Source organism: Prinia subflava, chromosome 21, assembly GCF_021018805.1.
Source record: "Prinia subflava isolate CZ2003 ecotype Zambia chromosome 21, Cam_Psub_1.2, whole genome shotgun sequence".
NCBI classification, from domain to species: Eukaryota; Metazoa; Chordata; class Aves; order Passeriformes; family Cisticolidae; genus Prinia; species Prinia subflava.
Window position 1 is genome coordinate 4,098,255 of NC_086267.1, and position 24,837 is coordinate 4,123,091.

At 55.2% G+C, this 24,837-nt stretch overlaps 1 protein-coding gene across 4 annotated transcripts; it reads left to right on the forward strand.

Annotated features, from left to right (window-relative positions):
- The first annotated feature begins 104 nt into the window (after window positions 1-104).
- Window positions 105-24,077, forward strand: CHD5 (chromodomain helicase DNA binding protein 5). Of its 4 annotated transcripts, none has more exons than XM_063417273.1 (42): window positions 105-287; window positions 1,334-1,464; window positions 4,090-4,269; window positions 4,719-4,837; window positions 5,334-5,572; window positions 5,937-6,061; window positions 7,127-7,250; window positions 8,640-8,806; window positions 8,887-9,105; window positions 9,592-9,798; window positions 9,878-10,089; window positions 11,055-11,186; window positions 11,697-11,805; window positions 12,093-12,284; window positions 12,370-12,570; window positions 12,938-13,075; window positions 13,480-13,601; window positions 13,787-13,960; window positions 14,613-14,754; window positions 14,962-15,093; window positions 15,568-15,685; window positions 16,134-16,258; window positions 16,606-16,837; window positions 16,915-17,040; window positions 17,161-17,333; window positions 17,490-17,664; window positions 18,075-18,167; window positions 18,565-18,653; window positions 18,818-18,951; window positions 19,167-19,311; window positions 19,498-19,657; window positions 19,783-19,862; window positions 19,982-20,108; window positions 20,439-20,528; window positions 20,844-20,981; window positions 21,231-21,339; window positions 21,521-21,653; window positions 21,847-22,042; window positions 22,224-22,384; window positions 22,478-22,589; window positions 22,700-22,750; window positions 22,990-24,077. In XM_063417273.1, the coding sequence occupies exons 1-41, from the start codon at window positions 224-226 to the stop codon at window positions 22,705-22,707; spliced, it is 5,853 nt and encodes a 1,950-aa protein (XP_063273343.1). In that variant the 5' UTR covers window positions 105-223; the 3' UTR covers window positions 22,708-22,750; window positions 22,990-24,077. The 4 variants fall into 4 exon arrangements, with proteins under 4 accessions (XP_063273343.1, XP_063273341.1, XP_063273342.1 ...); XM_063417271.1 differs by having other exon boundaries at window positions 20,421-20,528; window positions 22,990-24,076; XM_063417272.1 differs by having other exon boundaries at window positions 1,337-1,464; window positions 20,421-20,528; window positions 22,990-24,076.
- Window positions 24,078-24,837: the final 760 nt, after the last annotated feature.

A 24,837-nucleotide genomic window follows, 5' to 3' on the forward strand; every position in this document is an offset into this window, starting at 1 on the left:
CCGTGCTCGGTGGCGGCTCCGGGGGGCGGTTTGGGGGGAATTTGGGGGTTTTTGGGGAGAGACGAGCGGGGGGCGTGGCCGGGGCGTGGCCCGGGCCGCGGGAGGGGTGGCCGGGGGCGTGTCCCCGCAGGGGGCGGGGCCGGCTCTCGCCATCTTGGCGCGGAGCGGCCGCGCCCGGCTCGGCCCCGGCGCTCGGCCCGGGGCGGGCGCTGCCCCGCCCGGCATGCGGGGCCCGGCGGCTGCCCGGGAGCTGCTGGACGAAGCGGACAACGAGGAGGACGTGTCGGGTAGGTGGCGGCGGCGGGCGGGGTGCACGGGCGGGGCAGTGGCATCGCTCCCCGGATCGATCCGGCCGTGCCGCGGGCGATCCCCGCTGTCTGCGCGCCCCGGACCGCAGGGGTCTGTGCCGGGTTCCCCCCGGGCGCTGCCTGCGGGCCGGCTGGTCCCCTGGGCGGGGCTTGGTGCAGCGATGCCCACCCTGTCAGACCTAAACCAGCACACAGCGTGAATCAGTGAATCGTGGAAACAGCATGGTTTGGATTGGGATGGATCTTAAAGATCGTCCAGTCCCACCCCTGCCATGGGCAGGGACTCCATCCACTAGAGCAGGTTGCTCCAAGCCCCGTCCAGCCTGGTCTTGAACACTTCAATGGATGGAGCATCCACAGCTTCTCTGGGCAACCTGTACCAGGGCCTCACAGAAGTCGAGCGAGCAATACATCCTGACCAGTCCGAAGTGGTGTTGCTGTATGAGCTCAGAAATTGAAAATAAAGACACAGGCCTAAAGCTGTGTGGAGACTGGCTGGGATGCTGGGATGCACTGGGTTTGGGGAGATAATGTTGGGAAGGGGAGGTGTGCACTAGCACCAGTGCTTCTGTCCAGGGCTGGGTCCCTGAACTGATGTGAGCAGCCCAGAACAACCTGGCACCGTGGCACCCATTTTCCACATGAACTCTTCTTCTCCTCTACTCACTGTGTTTTTGTGAGCTCTACCTGGGGATCGGAAAAATAAAAGCCAAGTGCTCCCCCAGTATCTGCAGGCCCAGGTCAGCAGGGTCTCTGAGAGCACATTGTGGGCTGCCCACACCTCCACGCTGGGTGTGAGTGGCAGGAGGTTCTGGGCGTGGGAAGAGCTGAGGCTGGTGCTGCTGGGTAAGACCCTTGAGGGGCACCAGTGGGGCAGCTGCTGGTGTGAGGGTCCACAGGAGAAGCCACAGAGCTCTGTATCTTGTGGCCTGAAGCTGTTGCTCAGGTGTGCTCCTCTGTCATGGTGAGCACTGTGTCCTGTGCCTGTGCAGTGTGTCCATGTGAGCTGTCCCTTTTGTCCCCAGAAGAAGATGATGGGGTGCTGGAAGGATTGGATGAGTTTTTTGCAGAAGACCAAGTTGTGGTGCAGAAAAAGAAGAAAATCAAGAAGCTGAAAGATGGCAAGGCTGCCAAAATCAAGAGGAGGAAGAAGGAGGTAACACTGCATTTTCTCACACTGGGCTGGGCCTCCTCAGCTGTGGTGCAGAGGCAGCAGCTCAGAGTGCTGCTGGCAAGCACCTCCTATGTCTCTGTAGATGGAAAGAAGGGTTATTATTGGGATTTTTACTCACTGAGCAGGTGCTCTCCCAGCCCTGAGAGGTGACCCTCTCTTGCCCAGCTTGGGTGTTCAGGGGTGACAATGTCCCCTGCAAGTGCTCCTTGGGGAGCAGCTGGGGGAGAAGGGACCTCCACACCTCCTGGCAGTGATGCAGGCACCTGCCCCATAGGAGCAGCTCAGCTCTCGTGGGCACATCAGTGTCTGCAGCAGTACTGTCCGGCCCCAGGTGCTGTGGTCCTCCTGCCCTTACCACAGTGCAGCATGTGGGGACAGCAGGAAATCTTGCTGCACCATCACGGCATCTGGGACTCATGTTCTCAAGGAGGGAGATGAAACCATCACACTGAAACATGATTGGGGCAAGGCTTGGAGGTTTCTGTGGATGCAGCTGTTGGCTGCACTCATTCCAGCTGTTTGCTGGTGAGATGGTCCAGGGGCCTCTAGGACTTCACAGATGGAAGGACTCTTGGGCCTTCTGTAGGAAAACAAAGGTGAGGATTTGTGTCCTCCAGGGTCAGGCCCTGAGGCTGCACTGGAGCTTTGCTGCTCTGTTGAGGAGGCTGGCTGGTAGTGCTCCCAGAGCCCGGCTCACTGGTGCTGTGCCTCTCACTGTTCCATCCCAGACAGTGCTGTCGTGAGGACAGGAGCAGACATCTTGTGAGCTGGCCCTTTTCCTGCCTAAATGTAGGCAGGCTGCTGGGAAGAAAGGCTGAGCAGTGAGGGTTCCTCAGCCCCTACTTCCCCTGCTGTGGCCGGGGAGAAGTTGCTCACCCAGCACAACTGGGCACGTCCCCCCCTTGCCAAGGCAGGGCTAGGTGTTGCTGATCTCCCCAAGGGAGCTGTAAACATTGGCTGGATGCAGTATTGCATTGAAGTGCTTGTGGTACAGGTAAGAGTGTGATGAACTGGTTTAAAGGCGGTGATTCCATCCTGCTCTGCCTCTTGCCATCGTGGCCCCAAGGAAGATTGTTTCTGTCATGGCCATGGTGATGTTCTCTTTCTGCAGATAACACACAAAGCAGGCTCAGGCCCTCTGCCCTCTCTGCCTCTCCCATTGTTAGGCACAGTTTTTTCCCTATGCTGTTTTCTGAGAGAGGGAAAATAAAACACAACTCTGTATTTTCACCTCTGCCCCTTTGCTGTTGCTGCTGGCCTGCCTGAGCCCTGCAGCTGTGTGTGCAGCTTGTGCTGAGCTTGGCTGCTGCTGAGCTGGGGATGGGGAGGAAATAACAGGCTGAGAGCCCTCCTGTTTCTAATTAATGCCTTGGATGGACAGCTCTAACCAGGTTCTGCCTGTGAGAGACTGTCTCCTCCTCTATCAAATCCAGGGATAACCTGGTGCTGGAGCTGTTGGTGGCCATGAAGCAGCACCCAGGCTGCCCTTGGGGTCAGGTGGTAAAAGACAGAGGACCTTGAATGGAGCTTCATTTTCCTGAACTTCTCAAGAGTTCTGGGGGCAAATGAGCCTTACCCCTGCTAGAGGCGGGTGGGAGGGAAGTGCAGGTCTTGGTGTGGGGACAGTGCCTGTGCCCGTTGCAGTCCCCGGGCTTTATTGGGGCTGCCACGCTGCACTGCCGCGGGAATTCGCCGGCAACAGCCGCAGTGGAGCTCGAGGCGACAATCGAGCCGGTGCTGCAACCCCCCGAAAAAACCCGCGTGGAGCAGGCAGGCTGTGGTTGGAACCTCAGCACGGGCAGATGAAGGTCCTTGGCAGGGAAGGCAGCGGAGAGGGAGATTCAACCTGTACTGCAGCAGTTCCCATGGAAACCGATTATCCTGTGCCCAATTCCAGCTGTTCTAACGCCGCTGAAGGAGAGGCGCGGGCTGCTCCGAGCCGGGAGGGACCGGCCGCGATGGGCGCCAGCCCCGGCAGCCCTGGGGATCAGCGCCCGGGGCCGGGGCGGTGGCTCCGGGCGGGAGGGGCAGAGGGAACCGGGATCGGGCCCGGGAAGGGCTGGGCACTGCCCGCTGTGCTGGCAGCAGCCGGTCCTTCAGCTCCCGCCGAGCCCTGGTGCTTCTCGGTGCCCACGAGGGATGGGATGGCATCTTAGAGGGACCTGGACAAGCACAAGAACCTCGTGCAGTTCAACAAAACCAAGTGCAGGTGCTGCATCCCCGATATCAATCCAGGCTGGGCGATGAGCAGATCGAGAGCAGCCCTGCTGAGAAGGACTTGGGTGTGCTGCTCAGTGAGAGGCTGGACATGCCCCAGCCGTGCAGGGAAGTTACCTGAGTGCTCCGCCCAGCAGGCAGCCACAGTCCTTGGGATGGAAATTCTGTTACCCTCCGTGTTGTGCAGTGGGTCATGATCCCTCCAGAAATAAACAAAAATATCCCCTGGGCAGTCCCTGCTCTGGCTCTTCCAGCACAGGGCAGCCATGGAAGCCTGCTCCTTTCTGACTGTAGGGAAGTAGAATGCATCCATCCACTGGAGATGGAAGAGTTTGTGGGAGGAGAGTGAAGTGGGGCAGGCTTGTTCTTCACTGTCCCTTTCTGTTTTAGGGGAGCAATGATGAAATGTCAGAAAATGAAGAGGAGATAGAGGAGAAATCAGAAAGTGAAGGGAGTGATTATTCTCCTAACAAAAAGAAAAAGAAAAAACCGAAAGACAAGAAGGAGAAAAAGCCAAAACGGAAAAAGAAGGATGAAGACGAGGATGACAATGAAGATGGAAATTTAAAGGTACAAAAGACTTCTTTTCTCTGAGCTGGTGCTAGTACCTGAAGTCAGACTTGGACAAGGGGAATTGAGGGTTTCATGAGAAGCTTGCCTTGAGGTTGGCAAGGATGAGGTTGTGAGTGAATGATTGGGACAGGAGAAGCTCTGTTTCCTTGATGCTTATCCTGAGTGCAGGGAGAAGCTGAGTTTCTTGGAGCTGTGAAACCTGCCAAGGCCTTGTATGGTATTACATGGTGGGGAGCATTTTCATGGTGCCATGTTAATTTGTTTCTTGGGACTGCATGAAGCATTAATTTGTTAAGCACTTGCGTGTGCTGATTCATAAATCCCAGGAAAAAATCCTTGCATATCACTGACTAGAGAGACATGAAGCACATGACAGACCCAGCCTGGTGCTGCTCATCTACAGAGCCGTGGCTGTTTGCATTAATGGTGACTCTCTAAATCTCCAGGAGCCCAAGAGCTCAGCCCAGCTCATGGAGGAATGGGGTCTCGATGACGTAGATTACGTTTTCTCAGAAGAGGATTATCATACTCTGACGAATTACAAGGCTTTCAGCCAGTTCCTCAGGTAGGGAACTGTGGACCTGGTGGTTGAGGTTTGGGAATTGCTCAGTCAGCAGATGAAGTTGTGAAGGCAATTCTGCATCGCCAGCTCCTTGTTGCTTCTTCCTCTCATCTCAGTCCTCAGAACTCCATTTATTTGCAGGATTGACTGGAAACAGCTGAAGCATTTATCTCTCCTGCTCTCCAAAGCCCCATATTTTTTGTATGCTTCTTTGAAAAGTTTCATGAGAAAAACAGTGTTAATGAATCTGTGCTTGTACCATGATCCTTTCAGAGCACAGCAGGTCTTGCAGGGAAGGAAGATCTCTGAGGAGGTCTAGGTGTGTCCCCCTTGCATATATTTGCTTAAAGAAGCTCTGGTTTCTGCTGCCTCCCCATGAAACTCCTGGGAGGCACCACTGCCACATCTTTCTGGTGTGAACCACCAGCACGTGTGAGCAGGAGCAGACACACAACGCAGTGCTGCTAACACGTGGTTCTCCCTCTCCCCTGCCCTGCAGGCCTCTGATTGCCAAGAAGAACCCCAAGATCCCCATGTCCAAGATGATGACGGTGCTTGGTGCCAAGTGGCGAGAGTTCAGTGCCAACAACCCCTTCAAGGGCAGCTCGGCGGCGGCGGCTGCGGCTGCGGTGGCTGCGGCTGTGGAGACTGTCACCATCGCCCCGGGGCTCCCTGCCAGCCCCCAGCACTCTGCCCTGCCCACCATCGTCAGGAAGGCCAAGACCAAGGAGGGGAAGGGTGGGTGCCACTTGTGAGGGGCTGCTCTTGCCAGCGGTGTGCGGATGCTGATCTGGCAGAAGGCTACAAAGCACAGGATTTAGCAAATTGAGGAGGAAAAGAGGGTGCCAGAGGGTGTCTGCAGCTCCTGTTGCCCTTGCAGAGGTCCTTGAGAGGCATGTGGTTCATGAACCATGGCAGATTGAGCCTCTGGGTCTGCTGGATGTTTGGCAGTTTGTGGCAATTAAGCTGAGCAGTAGTGGGACAGGGAGGGATCTCTCTCTGTGCCGTGTTCCACCTTGGGAATTTGCTGTTCCACTGTGCTGGGGAGTGATTTGGGTGACAGTTGTTTGTAGAGTACCAAACAAGTTTTCAATTTCTCCAGGTCCAGGTGTACGGAAGAAAATCAAGGGCTCCAAAGACGGGAAGAAAAAGGGGAAAGGGAAAAAGATGGGAAGCTTGAAATTCCGGTTTGGAGGAATCCCCAGCAAAAGGAAAAAGGGCTCCTCTGTAAGTTTGCAGGGCTTTGGGTCTGGGAGGGAGGTACTGGGACAAGCTGTTGTTTGGGATGGCGCAGCTACCCCATGTCAGGGGTGTCACAGCCTTGTTTGTGCCCAGGCTCAGATTCTGTTGGACTCGTGTGTGACCACAGCTTTTGCTAAAATCACATGACCCTGTTTACTTTCAGCAGTGTGGGTGATAATGCCATCATTTCAGATTTCATTTGCAAAGGAATTCTTCAGGGCTTGCACTGCAGCTGAACCGTACTTCACAGAGAATTCTGGGATGCTTTAATTGCATTAGCAGGGCCTGCCCACGGCAGCTGGAGTCCTGTGACATTGCCTGGGATGCTGGAGCTGCCCAGCCAGAGCACACTGGGTTCTTCTCAGTGCACCAGTAACAGGAGTGTTTCAAGGAATTACCAGCATTTTAAAGAATAATTTCCTTAGGTAACTAGTGACTGGGAGTAGGGCTTTTATAGCTGTTAATAAAATTGGTTAACCCCCCTGAGCTCACTGTGTGGCAGTTCCAGGTCTGGTTCCCATAATACAACCTGTTTGCCATCTGTGTGTTGAAGGTTGGAGGGCAGGAGCCACTCGTTGCTGCAGATTTTCAGTCATGTATCACAAAAAAATTGTCTCGTGCTCTAGATCCAAACCTTCACCTTCCAGGGAGTCACAAAGAGCTCGGGCTGCCTCGTGCAGCTGGAGCCTGAGCACCTGGTTAGGAGTGTGCAGGCTGGGGATTTGCATGCTTGAGTCTCTCGAGTAAGAATTCAGATGTATTGTTATGTTTTGACTCCATGGAATGCTGGGCCTGTTTTGACTCCTTTCATGCTATGGGAATGCCAGGTGTGAATGCCTGCATGTATAGACATGGGAGGGATGGCATGGCTGAAATGGGTGTCAAAAGAGAGAGAGGGAGAGAGAAGTTCTGCCAGGTACTGGAAAAAGGGGCCTGTGGATGCAAAGGATGGGAGTGTAGGGTTGTTCCTATCCAGGAGAACACAGCAGTGGAATGACACCTGGGATGCCAGCACTTGGACTGGGTGTGCTTTGCTTCTTCCCTCTGCAGAGTGAAGAGGAGGAACGGGAGGAATCCGACTTTGACAGTGCCAGCATCAACAGCTCCTCCATGCGCTCTGAGTGCTCGGCTGGCCTGGGGAAGAGAGGGAAGAAGAGGAAAAAGAAAAAGAGGAGTAGGCCATCCTTGTAATCTGTTCCTATTCTGTTTGGATTTCCCTGTTCAGATGGTGCTTCCCTGGCCCGTGCAGTGGCGGGCTGTGTCTGGCACTGGCTCAGTGTGAGAGGATGTGCCTGTGCCTCTCTGTGTGCTCTGTGTGAGTGGAGTGTGAGGTGCTCTCTTGGTGTCCAGGCCCTGCTGCTGGGGGGCTCGTGCCTGCAAGGAAGATTCAGAATTTGTGGGGTTTCCAGGGAAGTGATTTTCCGAGGAACAGCCCCTGGAGAGTTGTGGCTTGTGGCAAGCTCCCAGCAGAGCAGGGCAGGCTGTGGGTGAGAGCGTGTGAAGACGAGGGGTGTTTTGTCTGTGTGAGGTGTGCAGTCAGGCAGAGGCAGGTGGCAGAGCTGTGGTAGTGATACAGGGACAGGGAGACGTGAACCATGGTGGAAAGGATCTGTCAGGGTCTGCCAGTGGCTGTGTGTCCACATTTGTGTGCGTGTCCCTTCATCCCTTCCCGAGTGGATGATGTTGTGCCATGGCACCTCTGTCCTCGTGCTGCTCTGGAGAGCAGCCCCTGTGCTGAGCACGTTGCCTTTCTGTCTTTTGTCTTTGTTTGGCATGAGGTATTCCAGGTGCATCCTTTGGCTTCCTAGCTTTTCTGATGGATTTTTGCTTCCAAGAAATGGAAGGACGGTGTCTGGGCTGGGGATCACTTAGGGTGTGACACTGGCCAGCCTCACCACTGGTCAGCAAGGCTGGGCTGGCTGGCTAGCCCCATGTCTTGTGTGTGGAGGGCATTGCTTGTGGCTTTGTTAGGGCCCTGGTGCTGGAGGAAGGTAGCTCCTGCTGTGTGCTGGAGAAGTGGAAGGTTGGAGATACATGCCAGGAGTTTGTGGCAGAGCTGGGAATTGAGATGAGCCATTCCAGCACTTGCAAGGCCTCATTCCTCTCCTCCTTTTCCTGTCCATGCTGTGTTGAGAGTGCTCCTGCTTCTGTGCCAGGGAGCCCCTAGGAAGAGCAGAGTAGTCCCAGGAGAGGAGTCCTGTCCTTGGCCATGTCACCCTTGCATGGTGCGTTTGCAGCCGGTGCTGGTGCCTGGGGAGGTTTCTCTGACCGGCCTCCCTTGCAACCTCTCCAGGTTCTGGCATTCTCCATTGAGAGCCTGAAGGAACCAAAGGATGATACAGTGTGGAGAGAGAAAGAGAGACAGAGGTGAGATGATGCTGTGTGCAAGGGTGAACTGTGGTGCTGAGGGACAGAGAGGTAGTGGGAATTAACAGGAGGGGTCTGAGGTGAAATCCTGTCCTTATTTCCTTAACTGTATGGTAGAGGAGCAAGTGTCCCATTCCCTCCGGGAGAGCTGGCTGCTCTGCCACCCCTCTGACTGTCACCTGTCCCTTGCTTGCAGTCGAAGAGGGGGACGGGTACGAGACGGACCACCAGGACTACTGCGAGGTGTGCCAGCAGGGCGGGGAGATCATCCTGTGCGACACCTGCCCCCGCGCCTACCACCTGGTGTGCCTGGACCCCGAGCTGGAGAAGGCCCCCGAGGGCAAGTGGAGCTGCCCCCACTGTGTGAGTGGGGCTGGGGCCCCGTGGGGGTGGGTGGGCTGCTGGTGGAGACCCTCGGTGTTACACCGGCTCTGCTTCCCCAGGAGAAGGAGGGCATCCAGTGGGAGCCGAAGGACGAGGAGGAGGAGGAAGAGGATGGTGGGGAGGAGGAGGAGGATGACCACATGGAGTTCTGCCGGGTCTGTAAGGATGGAGGGGAGTTGCTGTGCTGTGACACCTGCCCGTCCTCCTACCACCTTCACTGCCTGAACCCTCCGCTGCCAGAGATACCAAACGGTGAATGGCTGTGCCCACGCTGTACAGTGAGTGTTACCAGCATTCCCATTCCTTACTCTGTCCCTGCTCCCACACCTGTCTGGCCTGCCAGTGTCTCTTGTGGCTGCTGCCCCTCACAGCCCTGCCCTCAGCCCCAAACCTTTCCCTGAGGAGTGTTGCTGCCCGGTGCGTGTGCCTGAGGGCACTGGGTGGCTCTGGAAGGCTCTGCTGCCTCTGTGGTCTCCCTGTGGGAATTGCTGGCTGGCAACTTCCCAGCCTGGTTTCTGATGGGATATCAGGCCTTGTTTGATATGTGGCCTATGGAGAGGGGCCTTTTCTGTTTGGTGGCAAGACTCACCCCCATGGGGGTTGCAGAAGTGTCACGGACACTTCTCAGGCACCTTGTGCTGGCTGCTGCCCACTTGGCATTGAGGGCCCCCTTCTGCCCCCAGCTCCCTGCTCCAGCTCCCCGTGGCCTTACAGGGTCTCACCTCAAACTCTGTGCTCTTGCCTGTTTCCTTCTGTATCCCCAGTGCCCTCCCTTGAAGGGCAAAGTCCAACGCATCCTGCACTGGGCATGGAGGGAGCCGCCGGCCGCCGCGCTGCCCGCGCTGCCCGCCGCCGGCCCGGAGCTGGCTCTGCCCCCGCCCAAGGCGCTGGAGGGGCTCCCCGAGCGCGAGTTCTTTGTGAAGTGGGCAGGCCTCTCCTACTGGCACTGCTCCTGGGTCAAGGAGCTGCAGGTGAGCCCGCGTGGCAGTGGTGCTGAGCCCCTGGGTGCCCCGCTGCCCGCGGGCTGAGCGCGGCTCCCTCCCGCTGCAGCTGGAGCTCTACCACACCGTCATGTACCGCAACTACCAGCGGAAGAACGACATGGACGAGCCGCCGGCCTTCGACTATGGCTCTGGGGACGAGGACAGCCAGAGGGAGAAGCGGAAGAACAAGGACCCCCAGTATGCCAAGATGGAGGAGCGGTTCTACCGCTACGGCATCAAGCCTGAGTGGATGATGATCCACCGCATCCTGAACCACAGGTGAGGCGCCTGCAGGGAAATTGTGCCGTCCTTCTGCAAGGCCAAAGCCTTGGGCTGGTGGGATTTCAGCTTCTGGCCTGTGCTGAGGTCTCTGTTGCCTTGGAGGTTTGCTCCCGAGGTGAAGCTGAGGCTGGAAGGGGATCCATGCTGCCTTATTTTAATTTTTGATACTTTGCACATTAAAAATAGAGTTATAGCAAGTTTTCCCAAAGGTGGCTGCGCAGTGTTGTGCAGAGCCACTCTTCCCAGTCATACTGTTTGGGTCCTGTTACAGCCTCACCATTCCATAAATTCTGATGGTGATGGGGATGGTGCTGAGGGGAAGAGTTGGAGTATGTGGCCGACTCCCTTACAGGACCTTGACATTGATGTTTCTTTTCTGTAGAAGAAATTCCCTGTGAATGAAATGTGCTGTGCAGATGGGCTTTATGCATCGAGTCGCTGGAGACATGTTTTTATTGAATTTCTATATTTCAAGTGGCAGCTTGAAATTTCGAGTCGTAGCAGCAGCTCTGCTGGAAGGCTGTGTGGCAGGAAAGAGCTAAAGCTGCCTCTCTGATTTTCATGTGATGTTCACCTAGTCCACTGACAAGGCAGTGGGTTTCCCTGTAGGCATGGAGTGTGTTTATTCTGTTTTTAGTGTAAGCAGGACTTCCTAGAGTGGTGAATGCTGCAGGTGAATTGGGAAGCACTGGTATCCATCCAGGCCTGGTGAAACAGGGAAGTGAGGTTGTTCAGTGGAATGGAAAAGCAGCCTGTAAAGCTTAATGGTTTGACACACTCACAGATGAATAGGCATTTCCTCTGGAAGTGTCGATACTTTATGCTTTTCTACCTCAGCTTGGATGTCCTGGTCTGTAGGTGAAGGCAGAGGATGAAGCATCCAGCTCTGCAGAAGCAGATCACAGCAAGCTGCTCCCAGGGGCTGGTGGGATTCACTGCATTCACTGTGCCCTGTGTTACAGCTTTGATAAAAAGGGAGACATCCATTACCTGATCAAGTGGAAGGACCTGCCCTATGACCAGTGCACCTGGGAGATCGATGACATAGACATCCCCTACTATGAGAACCTCAAACTCCTCTACTGGAACCACAGGTATGAGCCCACAGCCAGGGCAGCTGGGCAGAGCCAGGGCAGCTCGTGCAGGTGTTTGGGACAAGGGGGACACAGAGGTGCCTCCCTTTTGAACACATTGACACTGCTCACAGTGATTTCCCTTCAAAGAGCAGTGGGGCAGCACTGATGAAGGCTGGTTCTCCTGATGTGCCATTTTGGGACTGCTGGGCAATCCCACCTGCTCTTTTCCAGCCTGTGCTCCCCTTCCCCTGAGTCTGTACTGCTATGACATTCATGGTCTCCATGCCTGTGCTGCCTGTTTTGGGGGAAAACCACAGTACCCTGAGTTTGCCATTCTTCATTCTGGAGACTGTTGTGTGGATTGTTGTGAGGGGAAAATCAATGCCCTGTGAGTGCCCGTGCTAACTGGGCCAGAAGAGCTCCTGTGGGGAGGGGGGCAGTGCAGTGTGGGAGGTGTTTCTGTCCCTCAGCTCAGAGCTGAGAGAACAGCGACCCCCTGCCCTCCCTGACGCGTGCTGGCTGTCACAGGGAGCTGATGCTGGGGGAGGACACGCGCCCTCTGAAGAAGCTGAACAAGAAAGGGAAAAAGCTGAAAGAGGAGAAGCTGGAAAAGCCTCCAGAAACACCTCTTGTGGATGTGAGTGAGAGTGGTGGGGACAGTATGGTGACATAGGAACTTAGAGAGAGGGTGGGCTGTCTGTGCCCTTGTCCTGTGACATTGTCCTCTTCTGGTCCTCCTGTTTTCATTGAAAATTCTGGAGTGGTGTTGCTGTGAGGAGCCCGGGGACTGAGCTGTGCCAGGGACCATATTTGTGCCTCCTTTGGAGCTGTTGGATGTTACAAACCTAAAGAGGGACGTGCTTGGGTGCAGGGGAAGGAGGGGCAGGTGGTTTTCACTGCTCTGAGCCGTGGCTCTCTTTTCAGCCTACAGTGAAGTTTGACAAGCAGCCGTGGTACATTGATGCCACGGGGGGCACGCTGCACCCTTACCAGCTGGAGGGGCTGAACTGGCTGAGGTTCTCCTGGGCACAAGGGACAGATACAATCCTGGCTGACGAGATGGGGCTAGGGAAGACGGTGCAGACTATTGTGTTCTTGTATTCCCTGTACAAGGAGGTGAGTGGAGTGCCTGGCAGTCCCCGAGGTGGCTGAGAGCTGCTGGCTACGGGGAGAACAGCCTGGGCTCTGTCTCCCTGAGCAGGGCCACTCCAAAGGGCCATACCTGGTCAGTGCCCCCCTCTCCACCATCATCAACTGGGAGCGTGAGTTTGAGATGTGGGCACCTGACTTCTACGTCGTGACCTACACGGGGGATAAGGAGAGCCGCTCGGTCATCCGGGAAAACGAGTTCTCTTTTGAGGACAATGCCATCCGCAGTGGGAAGAAGGTCTTCAGGATGAAGGTGGGAGCTGAGTCTGTGCCTGCCCCATTGCTTTACCTGTCAGTAAGAAGGGGAGAGGAGAATTTGACCTGGAGAGGGAGGCTGGTTAGGTCCATCATCAGCTGTGTCCCGCAGAGGGAAGCTGGCATTGTTTACAAATGCAGGAGATTTGTGATGAGCTTTACAGATTTCTGCCAGAGCTTTTCTGCTTCTGTAGTCTCCTGCTTGGTTCTTGTGTTTGGGTGTTTTGCTGGCACGGCTCACCCTGCTGTGGGCTCTGTGGCAGGCAGTGCAGCCCTTCTCATCTTGGATCACATGCAGCAGCAAAGACAGAGGCTATCCTGTTCACTGCTGTTATTCCAGCTTTTCTCTCCCTCTGCTCCTCCAGAAGGAAGCCCAGATCAAGTTCCATGTCCTGCTCACGTCCTATGAGCTGATCACCATTGACCAGGCAGTGCTGGGCTCCATAGAGTGGGCCTGTCTGGTGGTGGATGAAGCACACAGGCTGAAGAACAACCAGTCCAAAGTAGGTGGCAGGCATTTGTGAATTATTTTTTTTCTCTTTAACATCCTCTGGCATTAAAAGCCCTTCAGCAGCAGGAGAGGCAGGAGCCTGGCTGCCTCACAGTCCTTGGACAGACTCTTGTGAAAGGGAATTGATCCCTCTCCTTCCTCTCCCCTTTACCTGAGGCTCAGTGCAGTGTCCAGCTCCTGGGATGTTCACTGTCCCTGGTGCAGGAGGAAACAAGTGGAATGACCCAGGGACACACAGGATTGCTGCCTGTGCTCAGTGGGAATGGCAGGGAGCAGGACATGCTGGCACCCTGCTCTGAGTGTCACTGCCCAGTGCTCCATGTGCACCCTGCAGGGTCCCACAGTGACACATTGGTTCCTTGCAGTCCTTGTCAGCCAAACTTATTTCTTTTCCAGTTCTTTAGAGTACTGAACAGCTACAAGATCGATTACAAGCTGCTTCTCACAGGGACTCCGCTCCAGAACAACTTGGAAGAGCTCTTCCACCTGCTCAATTTCCTGACTCCAGACAGGTTTAAGTAAGTTGAACTTACTCAGGCCATTGGGGTGGCTCCTTGCTCTGGCTTTGGTGCAGGCACATGAGCATTATCTCCTCATGTGCCTCGAGAGCTCTGCCCTGGTTTTTAAGCCATAAAGCAGCAGATCCCTTCGCTTTCACATGCCCCTGTTGCTCAGCGCCATGGGGGTCTGGCTGCTTCCACAGCAACCTGGAGGGGTTCCTGGAGGAGTTTGCAGACATCTCCAAGGAGGACCAGATCAAAAAGCTCCATGACCTGCTGGGCCCCCACATGCTGCGGCGGCTCAAGGCCGACGTGTTCAAGAACATGCCGGCCAAGACGGAGCTGATCGTGCGAGTGGAGCTGAGCCAGATGCAGAAGTGAGTGATGCCAGTGCATTCCCTAGGAGTGTCTGGCTTCCCCCAGCACGGTGAGGTGTCAGTGGGGATGGAGGGGTCAGAGGCACCCCACTGGCCTGGGGCCTGCTGCAGGGGGAGTGGGAGTACTTAGTGTCTCACCAAGGCGTGTGTTCCATGTGGTTGAACTGGGCTCTGCTCGTTCTGGGGTCATGGAGAAAACACTGAGGCTGAATCCCCTTCTCCCATTCCTGGCACTAGGACATGGCCTGTGCTGCTGGTGTGCCTGGGTCAGCCTGGAGCGTTGCTGCTGCCCCAGCTCTGGTTCTAGGCTGACCTGTTCAGGTTCAATGGCATCTCCTGCAGTTCAGGGCACCTGCAGGAAGGGCTTGTTGCTCCTTCCCTGCCTGATGGGCAGGAGGGCTTGGCTGGCACCCAGCAGAGGGGGGTGGTGGAGATGCTGTGCGCCCCAGTCCATCCCACTGCCAGGGCTGTGATGCCCCCAAAAGCAACTGGAAAGACCCAGCCCTAGATGCTGAATTGCTTTTAAAATCCTCCAAACCTCCCTTTTGCATCATCAGTGACACTAGGGGGTTTAATTCAGTGCCCTCCTGTTTGTGCCAGTCCCACACCTGCCCCAGCTAACACGGTGTCTGTCCCACCCCCCCTCCTGCAGGAAATACTACAAATTCATACTGACGAGGAACTTTGAAGCCCTGAATTCGAAAGGTGGTGGGAACCAGGTCTCACTGCTCAACATCATGATGGACCTGAAGAAGTGCTGCAATCACCCGTACCTGTTCCCTGTGGCAGCCGTGGTACGTCCCCTGCCTTTGCACCCTTGGGCATGTCTCAGGGTGTTGGGTGGCAGCTGCTTCCAGGATCCCACTTTGGTTAACACTGTGGGTTTCCATGCGAGTGGTTTCATACTGAGACTTTGGTTTTTGTTTTGGAAATGCAAGTGAAGTCCTCTGTGAGGTTAATGCGAGCTGTCCTTGTGGGCACTGACCATGCTGCCTTCACAGGAGGCCCCTGTGCTGCCCAATGGATCTTATGATGGGAATTCTTTGGTCAAGTCTTCTGGGAAACTGATGCTGCTCCAAAAGATGCTGAAGAAGTTACGGGATGGGGGTCACAGAGTTCTGATCTTCTCGCAGGTGAGAGCAGGGAGGGATAGTAATAAATTTTTTAAGGAATTTTTAAAAATTAGGTATGGGAAATTTGTGCTGGGAACAGACAGAAATAGGTGGAATAGCTGGTGACAGCTTCTCCCCTAGGCAGCCATGGCAGTAATGGTGGCAGGGCTGTGTCCCAGCTCGCTCCTGAGGGAGCCCCTGTCGTGTTTAAGAGCTCTGTTAGCTCGGGATAGAAATGAGACAACAGTCACAAGGCTCCTCTTTGGGGAGGGACAGTCAGACACAATTCCATCCTGCTGGCAGAGCTGCCTGTAGAAGATGGGATGCGAGTGTTGCTCCTCTGGCAGCTGCCTGTTGGCTCTGCTTGCTTTGCTGCCCATGCTGTGCTGCCACCACTGCGGCCTCTGGGCTGTGGGAGAGGACCATGCTGGGGCAGGGCAGGTCCCCAGGGGAGGCATGCAGACCCTCTCATGCCAGGGTCGCCTTGCCCTGTAGATGACAAAGATGCTGGATTTGCTGGAGGATTTCCTGGAGTATGAAGGCTACAAGTACGAGCGGATCGACGGGGGCATCACGGGCGGCCTGCGCCAGGAGGCCATCGACAGGTTCAATGGTACTCACCTTCCTGCCATGCTGAGGGGTGCCCATGGGGGGGTGGCAGGGTGTGGCCAGCAGCAGGTCGTGTGCCAGTGCTCAGATCTTGTGCCACACTTGCAGGTCTGGCTTCCTGTGGCACTGTGGGGGCTGCTTGTACTGCACTGTTAAGCCCTTGAGTTGGTTCCCTCAAGGAACCCGGAGTGTGCCAGCAGCTGTTCAGCTGGAGGGGCTCCTGTCTTTCCCTTCAAGACCTCAGCACATGACAGAGCTTCCCCTTTGCTCTGGAGCTAGGCTCTGCAGTACCAGGTTCCCAGGGAGTGATGGGTTTTCAATCCTTGGCACTCAGGCCTCTCACTTGTCAGCTTTGGAAGCTGTTCTGTCCCTCCAAAATGGTGCTGCTCCTCTCTGTGAGCTGTGCTTCTTTCTGTCTCACCTGTTCCCACCTCTGGGTTTGTCGTTCTCAGCTCCTGGGGCTCAGCAGTTCTGCTTCCTCCTCTCCACCCGTGCCGGTGGTCTGGGCATAAACCTTGCTACGGCCGACACTGTCATTATTTATGATTCTGACTGGAATCCCCACAATGACATCCAGGTTTCTGACTTTCCCTTTTCCTTCCTGTATAGTAAGTACCTCTCTGGCTCTGCCCTCTCTTTGCTCATCCTCACTGGGATTTCAGTATCTTCTCTTGAGAGCTGCTGACACTTTCTCCTGTGTTTGTGGGTGTTTCTGCTTGGGAGTCCCCTTCCTGCACCCTCTGGCCTCATCCCGGCCTCTCTGCCATCTAGGAGAGACCTGACACATAAAATTGGCTCTCCCCTGTGACATTCCCACTTCTTCCTCATGCTGGGTGCCTCTCATGCAGCTTGGAGGGTGAGAAGCGTGGCCCTCCTGCCCAGCTGGCACAGTGCCACCTCTCCAGCCCCGTGCTCTGCCCGCAGGCGTTCAGCAGAGCTCACCGCATCGGGCAGAACAAGAAGGTGATGATTTACCGCTTCGTGACCAGGGCTTCTGTGGAGGAGCGCATCACCCAGGTGGCCAAAAGGAAGATGATGCTCACACACCTGGTGGTCCGCCCGGGGCTCGGCTCCAAGTCGGGCTCCATGACCAAGCAAGAGCTGGATGACATCCTCAAGTTTGGGACAGAAGAGCTCTTCAAGGACGATGTGGAGGGTGAGGTGGGAGTGCTCTGTGCGAGGCAGGGCCCTCTCTGAGCTGCTGGGGCTCACTCCTCTCTCCCTGTGCCACAGGCATGGTGTCTCAGGGACAGCGGATCGCCGTGCCTGATGCTGTCACCCCTTTCTCGGACACATCGTCAACTAAAGGGGGGGCAACAACCCCAGGCATGAAAAAAAAGCATGGTGGCACCCCGCCAGGTGTGTAGCCCCTCTCTGCTGGGGTGACTCATCCCCTTTCCTATCTCCTTAGCTGATCTCAGCTTGCCTGGCTCAGGAGCAGCCTGATCTGTGCTGCTGTCCCCTCGCTCTGCTCTCCAGGTGACAATAAGGATGTAGATGACAGCAGTGTGATCCACTACGATGATGCTGCCATCTCGAAGCTTTTGGACCGAAACCAGGATGCGACTGACGACACGGAGCTGCAGAACATGAATGAGTATCTCAGCTCCTTTAAAGTGGCTCAGTATGTTGTGAGAGAAGAGGACGGTGTGGTAATGTGATCAGTATCTTACAATCACCCCTTTGTACGTCCCTCCCTCTGTGTTCCCTCTGCTCCCTCTGCTGTCCCTGCAAGTGCTTGGCATGGGGCAGGACCCACCCTGCTCTCTCTCTGTGGCTGCTGGAGCCTCTTGTCTCTGGCTCTGCAGGAGGAGGTGGAACGGGAGATCATCAAGCAAGAGGAGAATGTGGACCCTGACTACTGGGAGAAGCTGCTGAGGCACCACTATGAGCAGCAGCAGGAGGATCTGGCCAGGAACCTGGGGAAAGGGAAGAGGATCCGCAAGCAGGTCAACTACAATGACACCTCTCAGGAGGACCAAGGTACGGCCACAGGTGCTCAGCTCCTGGCAGGCTCATGGGACAGACAGAGCTGTCACTTGGTGTCTCTCTGCAGTTGGTAGATTGCCTGGATCTGTACTTCCCAGCTTCCTAAACTTTGCAGTGTAGAAATTTTCAAAGATTTTTTTCTTTTTATTTGCTGGTCTGTAAGCTCTTGTTTTGCTGGAAGAATTTAGGAAAGACGTGTGTGGGCAAAATATTTCAAATTGGGGTTTTGCTGCTTAACAGAATGCTAATTCTGTAAAACCCGAGAAGATTATTTCCTGTTGCTGTGTCCCCCTCTCCTGCTGCCTGGCAGTGAATGCCTGTCATACCTGCAAGCAGGCTCTGACCTGTCCAGCACATCCCTCCCAGGCAGGGTCTTCTAACCTGGCCTCCCTTGTGTTCTGCAGAGTGGCAGGATGAGCTCTCTGACAACCAGTCAGAGTATTCCATTGGCTCTGAGGATGAGGACGAAGACTTTGAAGAGAGGCCAGAAGGCCAGAGTGAGTCGATGTGTTTGATACTCCCTGGGATTTGGAAGCATCAGGAATGTCTGGGTTGGAGGGATTGGTGTGCCCAGGGCTTCTATTCTGTGGACTGTGTCCCTGCTTTCTATCATGTGAGGAGCTTTCCAGGGCAGGGAAGGCAGCCAGCTTCTTCCTTGGCCTCTGCAGGACTGTGGTCTGGTCCACCATGAGGACCAGGCATGGTCCCCCCTTGCCTGGGAAGGGCAGAGGAGTGTCCTGGCCTGGGGAGGGGTGGCTGGAAGGGACCCTGCAGTCTGGGCAGATGCTCTGATGGGTTCTGCTCCTGTCAGGAGGGAGGGCTGGAAGCTTGGGGCACATGAGGTGTCTTTCCTTGCTCCCTGGCCCATCCATCACGGAGGCTGCTTGGCTCTAGGTGGCAGAAGACAATCCCGGAGACAGCTGAAGACTGACAGAGACAAACCTCTCCCTCCTTTGCTGGCAAGAGTTGGGGGGAACATCGAGGTGAGCCTCAGCCTTAGGCACAGCATGGCCAGTGCTGTTGTGCCAGGGCTGCCTGCGGGCTGAATTCCTCTGGGACATTACTCCTGGTTCAGCAATGCCTGTCACAGCTGGGAGGCTCCAGGATGCTGAGGCCACTCTGTGATCCCAGCCTTCATTTCCTGCAGGTTTTGGGCTTCAACGCCCGGCAGCGCAAGGCGTTCCTGAACGCCATCATGCGCTGGGGAATGCCACCCCAGGACGCCTTCAACTCCCACTGGCTGGTCCGGGATCTGCGAGGGAAGAGTGAGAAGGAGTTCAGGTGTGCAGGTCTTGGCAGGCAGGCGAGGCTGGGAGCCTGCACCCCTTCACCATGGGCTCTTTTTGGGGAGGCAGTATCTGTTTCATTGAGATGGCGTCTCTTGTTCCCTTCCTGGGTGTGAGACTTCCCTCAGGTGTGGGTGACAGGGGATCATGTGCGTGCTGGGTTGAGCAGGGAGGCCACGGGCCAGCTCTGAGGTGTGGCTTACCTGGCAGGGCGTACGTGTCTCTCTTCATGAGGCACCTGTGTGAGCCCGGGGCAGACGGCGCTGAAACCTTTGCGGATGGCGTTCCCCGGGAAGGGCTGTCCCGCCAGCACGTGCTGACTCGCATTGGGGTCATGTCACTGGTAAGGAAGAAGGTGAGTGAGTGAAATCCTGAATGGGCCTTTTCAGGAATGTTCTGGAGACTTTTCCCAATGGGGTGGGTGCAGCAGTCCTTGCCACTTGGTCACTCTGTGGGTGAGCAGCCTGGACACATCGCCCTGTGGCACTGCAGCTGGGAATGTCCCTGCTCTGTTTGACCTGATCATGTGTGTCTGTCCCAGGTCCAGGAGTTCGAGCATGTCAATGGGAAGTACAGCACCCCAGACCTGGTTCTTGAGGGCCCAGAGAGCAAGAGATCCAGCGAGGTTGTGTCTTCAGATCCCAACACGCCCGTCCCGGCCAGTCCAGCACACACACACACGGGACCAGTGGCTCTTGCAGGTATCCAGGGAGTTGTGGCTGGGGCCTGGCTTGGGAGGGAGGTGGCCCAAGACACCAGGAGGTTTTGGAGGTGCTTGACCCATCAGACCCTGCTCAACAACTTCCTGGGTTTGCTCTTCCTACAGACAAAATAGAAGCACAACTGGGGTTCCATGAGGAAAAGGACCCAGTGGAGCAGAAGCCCAGGAAGGTGTCCGAGAGCCAGGTGAGGTGGTTTTGTTCAGCATCTCCTCCAGGAAGTTTCCCCTGCTCTCTCTGTGACCTTGGGGTATTCCCTGGGGAAGGGAGGGGCGGGCTGATTTGAAATGGGTTGTTGGCATTTAGGTGCCTGCTAGTGCTGAGGTGGAGAGTGAAGAGCACCCAGAAAGCTGCGACAGCAAGGAGAGGCCAAGGGAAGAGAAGCAAGAGGATTGTGAAAAGGCTGAGCCTTCTTCTGAGCCCTTGGTGAAAGGTGAGGCTGTGTAGCTTCTTGGTGTTGCTATGGGAAACTTGAATGTCACAAAGTCCTGCAGAAATTCCGGAAAAAACAAGTTGTAAATTGCATGAAATGGTCATTTTGGGGAGCATTTGTTCCTCCAGATGTCTGAAGGAAGAGGGAAAACTAAATACATTTATTTGATAGAATGCAGAAGAATGTTCTGTTGAAGCTCTTAGAGCATCTTGAATCTACAAACAATGTAGTTACTTTACCCTAAAAGGGAAAGTGTCTGGATAAGTAGGTTGCTCCCTGCAGAGAATTTTCCATGTCAAGCATTTCTTGTAGGCCTGTTCCCTCCTGCAGACGAGGGGATTCAAGAGCAAGAGAAGCCTTTGGAGAAGGCGGAGTTGAGCAGCAGCCCAGGGAAGGGGGAGGATAAAGAAGTCAAACCAGGTGAGGCATGAGGCTTTGGAGAGAGAAGAGTGGGAAGAATTCCCAGAGTGAGGCTTGTGCCTGGCACGGTGACAGAGTGTGCCCACAGGGTGGTGGCAAAGATGCCATCAGCACTAGCCCCACTGGTGCTCAGGAGCCACGAGTGGGAGCAAGACCCTGTTGGGGTGGGCACTGCCAGTGCTAACAATGGGACCTGCTGGGAGGGCTTGGTGGCTTTTGCAGCAGTGACTGCCTGTTGATGGGGCAGGGGTGGCACCAGTGGGTGTAGTGGTGGAGCACAGTTTGACAGGCCAAGTCCTTGTGTTTGCCAAGCAGAGGATGGCAAGGAGGAGGAGAAGGAGCCAAGTGATGCCCAGCAAAACGGTGACAAAGAGGAAGAGGAGGAAGGAAAGAAGGATGACAGAAACATGAACTTCAGGTTCATGTTCAACATTGCTGATGGTGGCTTCACAGGTAAGAGTGAGAGGTGAGGTGTTGGCCTCTCCTGCAAAGCTGCTGCAGAGGCTCTGAACCTGTTCAAGGAATGTGACCCTTGTCACAGGCCATGGATGGGCTGGTGCTTTGCTGGCAGCAGCAGACCTGGGTCTGCACTGTGCCTGTGGTCCTGGAAGATTCCACTGCTTGCCCTGCCCACATGCTGTGCATTGATCTGCAGTCCAGCTGCCTGACCAGGCTGTCTCCCTTCTGCTTCTGCTTCCACAGAGCTGCACACGCTGTGGCAGAATGAGGAGAGGGCTGCCATGTCCTCTGGCAAGATCTACGACATCTGGCACCGCCGACACGACTACTGGCTATTGGCAGGAATTGTCACGTACCCTTTGACCTGGCAGGGCAGGAGGCAGCGAGGCGAGAGAGGCCTCTGGGGGTGTGGGAGCTGGGCTGGCACTGCAGTGATGAGCAGGGAGAGGGTTTAGGAGAGGGTTTTGTCACTGTGGGGTGGTGGGCAGGCTGTTGGCTGGCTGGTTCTGCCCTTGACACATCCCCCACACCAGTCATGGCTATGCCCGCTGGCAGGACATCCAGAATGACCCACGCTACGTGATCCTGAACGAGCCCTTCAAGTCAGAGATACACAAGGGGAATTACCTCGAGATGAAGAACAAGTTCCTTGCCCGGCGGTTTAAGGCAAGTGGCAGGTCCAGGGCTGGTGAGTCCTTACTGGTGAGAGGACCAGAGCAGCACCCTGAAACCAGCGGGGAGTGTGCCAGCATCTTCTGTGAGCGCAGTGGAGAGCAGACTTTGCAAGGGGCTCTGTGGTTTACTGGTTTATAATGGGGCGGGGTCTGGTCCTGAATCCTTTCCCCCCTGCACCTCCCAGTTGCTGGAGCAGGCCCTGGTGATCGAGGAGCAGCTGCGGAGGGCAGCGTATCTCAACATGACCCAAGACCCCAGCCACCCGGCCATGGCACTCAACGCGCGGCTGGCAGAAGTGGAGTGCCTTGCTGAGAGCCACCAGCACCTCTCCAAAGAGTCCCTGGCTGGGAACAAGCCTGCCAACGCTGTCCTGCACAAGGGTGAGTGCCTGCAGGGCTGGGGGAGTCTGCTCTGAGGGTAGGAGGGGTTCCCCACCCTCACCTGGGGAGCTGAGCCAGGAGATGTCCCTATCTTGTGTTTTCTCAGCCAGGAGCTGCCTGCTCCTCTCAGCTTGCTGGGTCTGGCAGGCATCCCCCCAAGTACCTTGTGCTTTACTTGCAGTGCTGAACCAGCTCGAGGAGCTGCTGAGTGACATGAAGGCTGATGTGACACGCTTGCCCTCCATGCTGTCCCGCATCCCACCCGTGGCTGCCCGGCTGCAGATGTCAGAGCGGAGCATCCTCAGCCGCCTGGCCACCCGTGGAGGGGATCCAGCTGCCCAGGTCTGTGGGGATGGGCGCAGAGCCCTCACTGTCAGGGTCATGGTCAGGTCAGGGTTGCAGGCTCGTGTCTTTTCTCCCTCTTTGCCTCCCCAGGGCTCCTTTGGCTCTGCCCAGATCTTCAACAACTTTGGGCCAAATTTCCGTGGTCCTGGGCCAGGTGGGATTGTCAATTACAGCCAGATGCCTCTGGGACCCTATGTGACTGGTAGGTTGGGGTTTTGCTCTTGGGCAGAGAAATTCAGAAGGTGGATTTGGGTGGCCCAGGAGTGCTGCCAAAGGACAGTAGTGAGCAAGGTGTTTCCTCTGTCACCACAGATATTTAGCAGTTCCCACGATTTTCCCCTGCAGCTCCCACTCCTAGCTGAGGTAAGGCTGTGCTTCCCGCTCTCTGTGCTCCATTTGCTGGGGAACATAAAGGGGTGGGGGACTAAATGGAGGCTCCATTTTGGCCTGCCCCCCCAGTGCCAGTATCTGGCTGCAGCCTCTAACTCAAGCAGCCACAATGGAGGTGGGAGCAGATCCTTCCTGCAGCCCCTCCCGGGTGGGGTTGGCATGTGGGGAGGGTCCAGATTTAGCTGATGGGCAGCTCTCTCCTCTTCTCGCAGCAGCCCTGGGGACAGTCCCCTGGCCATGAGCCGCTGTGGCCAGAGGTCAGCAGGGAAATTGTGCCAGCGTGGAAGACGAGCTGCCGCCGGTGCTGCTGCGCTGTTCCGCTCCTGCTTCAAGTGTGCTTTGCCTGCTGCGGCCCCCGTGGGAGCGGCGGGGCTGGGGGTTTGTGTCCGTGTACATTTTTTGCACTTTCTTATTGAAGACTTGAAGAGTTTGTCTGGGCGAGGCGGGCTGAGGGGAGGGAGGGAGGGCTGGAGTTGCGGTGTTTGTCTGGTTGTGTTGGCAGGTGTGGGGGTGAGTGGAGGCCAGTGGTGCCATGTCCCAGCCGGCCGTGCTCCCCAGCTTCCCCCTAAGGGCTGTCTCTTGGTCCTCGTGGTGTCTGAGCCAGCCCACGCCTGCTGCTGCCCTGCTGGAATCCCTGGCACTGCTGCGGTGTGGCTGGGGGTCCACGTGTGCTGGGCTTGGGGCGGGCAGATGGAGGGGATGTGGGTGGGACAGAGGGGACAGCTGGAACTGGGATGGGGATACCTCGAGCGTGGTGACACCGGCAGCCGTGAGCAACGCCCCTGCATCTGCTTCGTGCTCTGTGTGTCCCGGTTTCTGTTCTGTGTTTTAATAAATCCTTTGGGAAGGACGCAGTGGAGTCTGGCAGGGGAAGGGATGGTGGGCTGGCCTTTGGGGGGGCTGGCCTTGCTCTTGGTACCCCTGTTGTCCTGCACACGTGTGTACACACACACACATGTGTCCACAGAAACAGACACAGACATCTACACACACACATGTTCACAGACACACGTGTGCACAGAGAGACAGAGGGACATGGACAGACAGACATGAGAATGTTTTGTGTATCTACTGCAATGTCTGCATGAGTGCACATAATATGTACATATGTCTACATCACCCTCACATGTGTACCTCTTCATAATACAGCATGTGTAGATCTCTATACACACGTGTGTAGATATACACAGAACTGTAGGTTTTAGATCTATATGTGTGCATATATATCTTTATGTGAGCATATACACCCATAAATACTGATTTATTTGGGTACTGCTATGTGGGTGTGTATCTGTACATACACACCTGCATTTTACATGTGTCTATATAATGTATTTATGGTTTTTATACATGTGTATTTGTGTACATATATACTTGTGAATGTGTGTGCAGACACAGGTATGGGTAGATAATGGATATATGTACATAGGATAAATCTATATGAGGTATGGATGTATAGATCTGTATTTAGAGGTATACATGTGTGTGTAAGTAAGAATACACATAAATGTGTGGTTTTAATTTGAATATATACACATTCATACACATACATGTGTAGATGTATCTATATATCTACACATCTCTGTATCTCCATATCAGTATGGCTATATAGGTGTATTGATCTTGGTGTATGTGTTCACAGACACACATGTATTTGTCATTTTTATATATTTATAGGTAAGTGTAGATATAGGTGAAGGTGTATAGCTATCCTATACAGAGACAGTATACGTGTCTATATACACAGGGACACATGTATTTGTTATTTCACACATATATATGAATATATATGTTTCTGTTTGCACACAAACATCAGTGTAGGTCTGTAGACAGATGTACATGTATGGATAAAGCTGTATAGGTATAGCTGCAGGTAAATCCAGGTACCTAAAAGATGTAGGGGTCTGGATGTGGAAGGTGTGCACAGTGACTCAACTCATGTACAGAGGGGAGCTCTGATGACCTGAGTGGGGTCAGGAGAAACCCCCTGTGTTTGTACACAGGCACATTTATAGTGGGGCTGTAGGTGCAGCCATGGCTACACAGCAGATAAACACACA

Excerpts from the sequence above, each read along its gene's own strand:
- CHD5 (XM_063417271.1), top strand. The coding sequence starts at position 224 with ATGCGGGGCCCGGCGGCTGCCCGGGAGCTGCTGGACGAAGCGGACAAC. Across the intron at positions 288-1,333 it reads CAACGAGGAGGACGTGTCGG|AAGAAGATGATGGGGTGCTG; the intron begins GTAGGTGGCGGC and ends TTTTGTCCCCAG. Across the intron at positions 20,982-21,230 it reads TGCTGATGGTGGCTTCACAG|AGCTGCACACGCTGTGGCAG; the intron begins GTAAGAGTGAGA and ends CTGCTTCCACAG.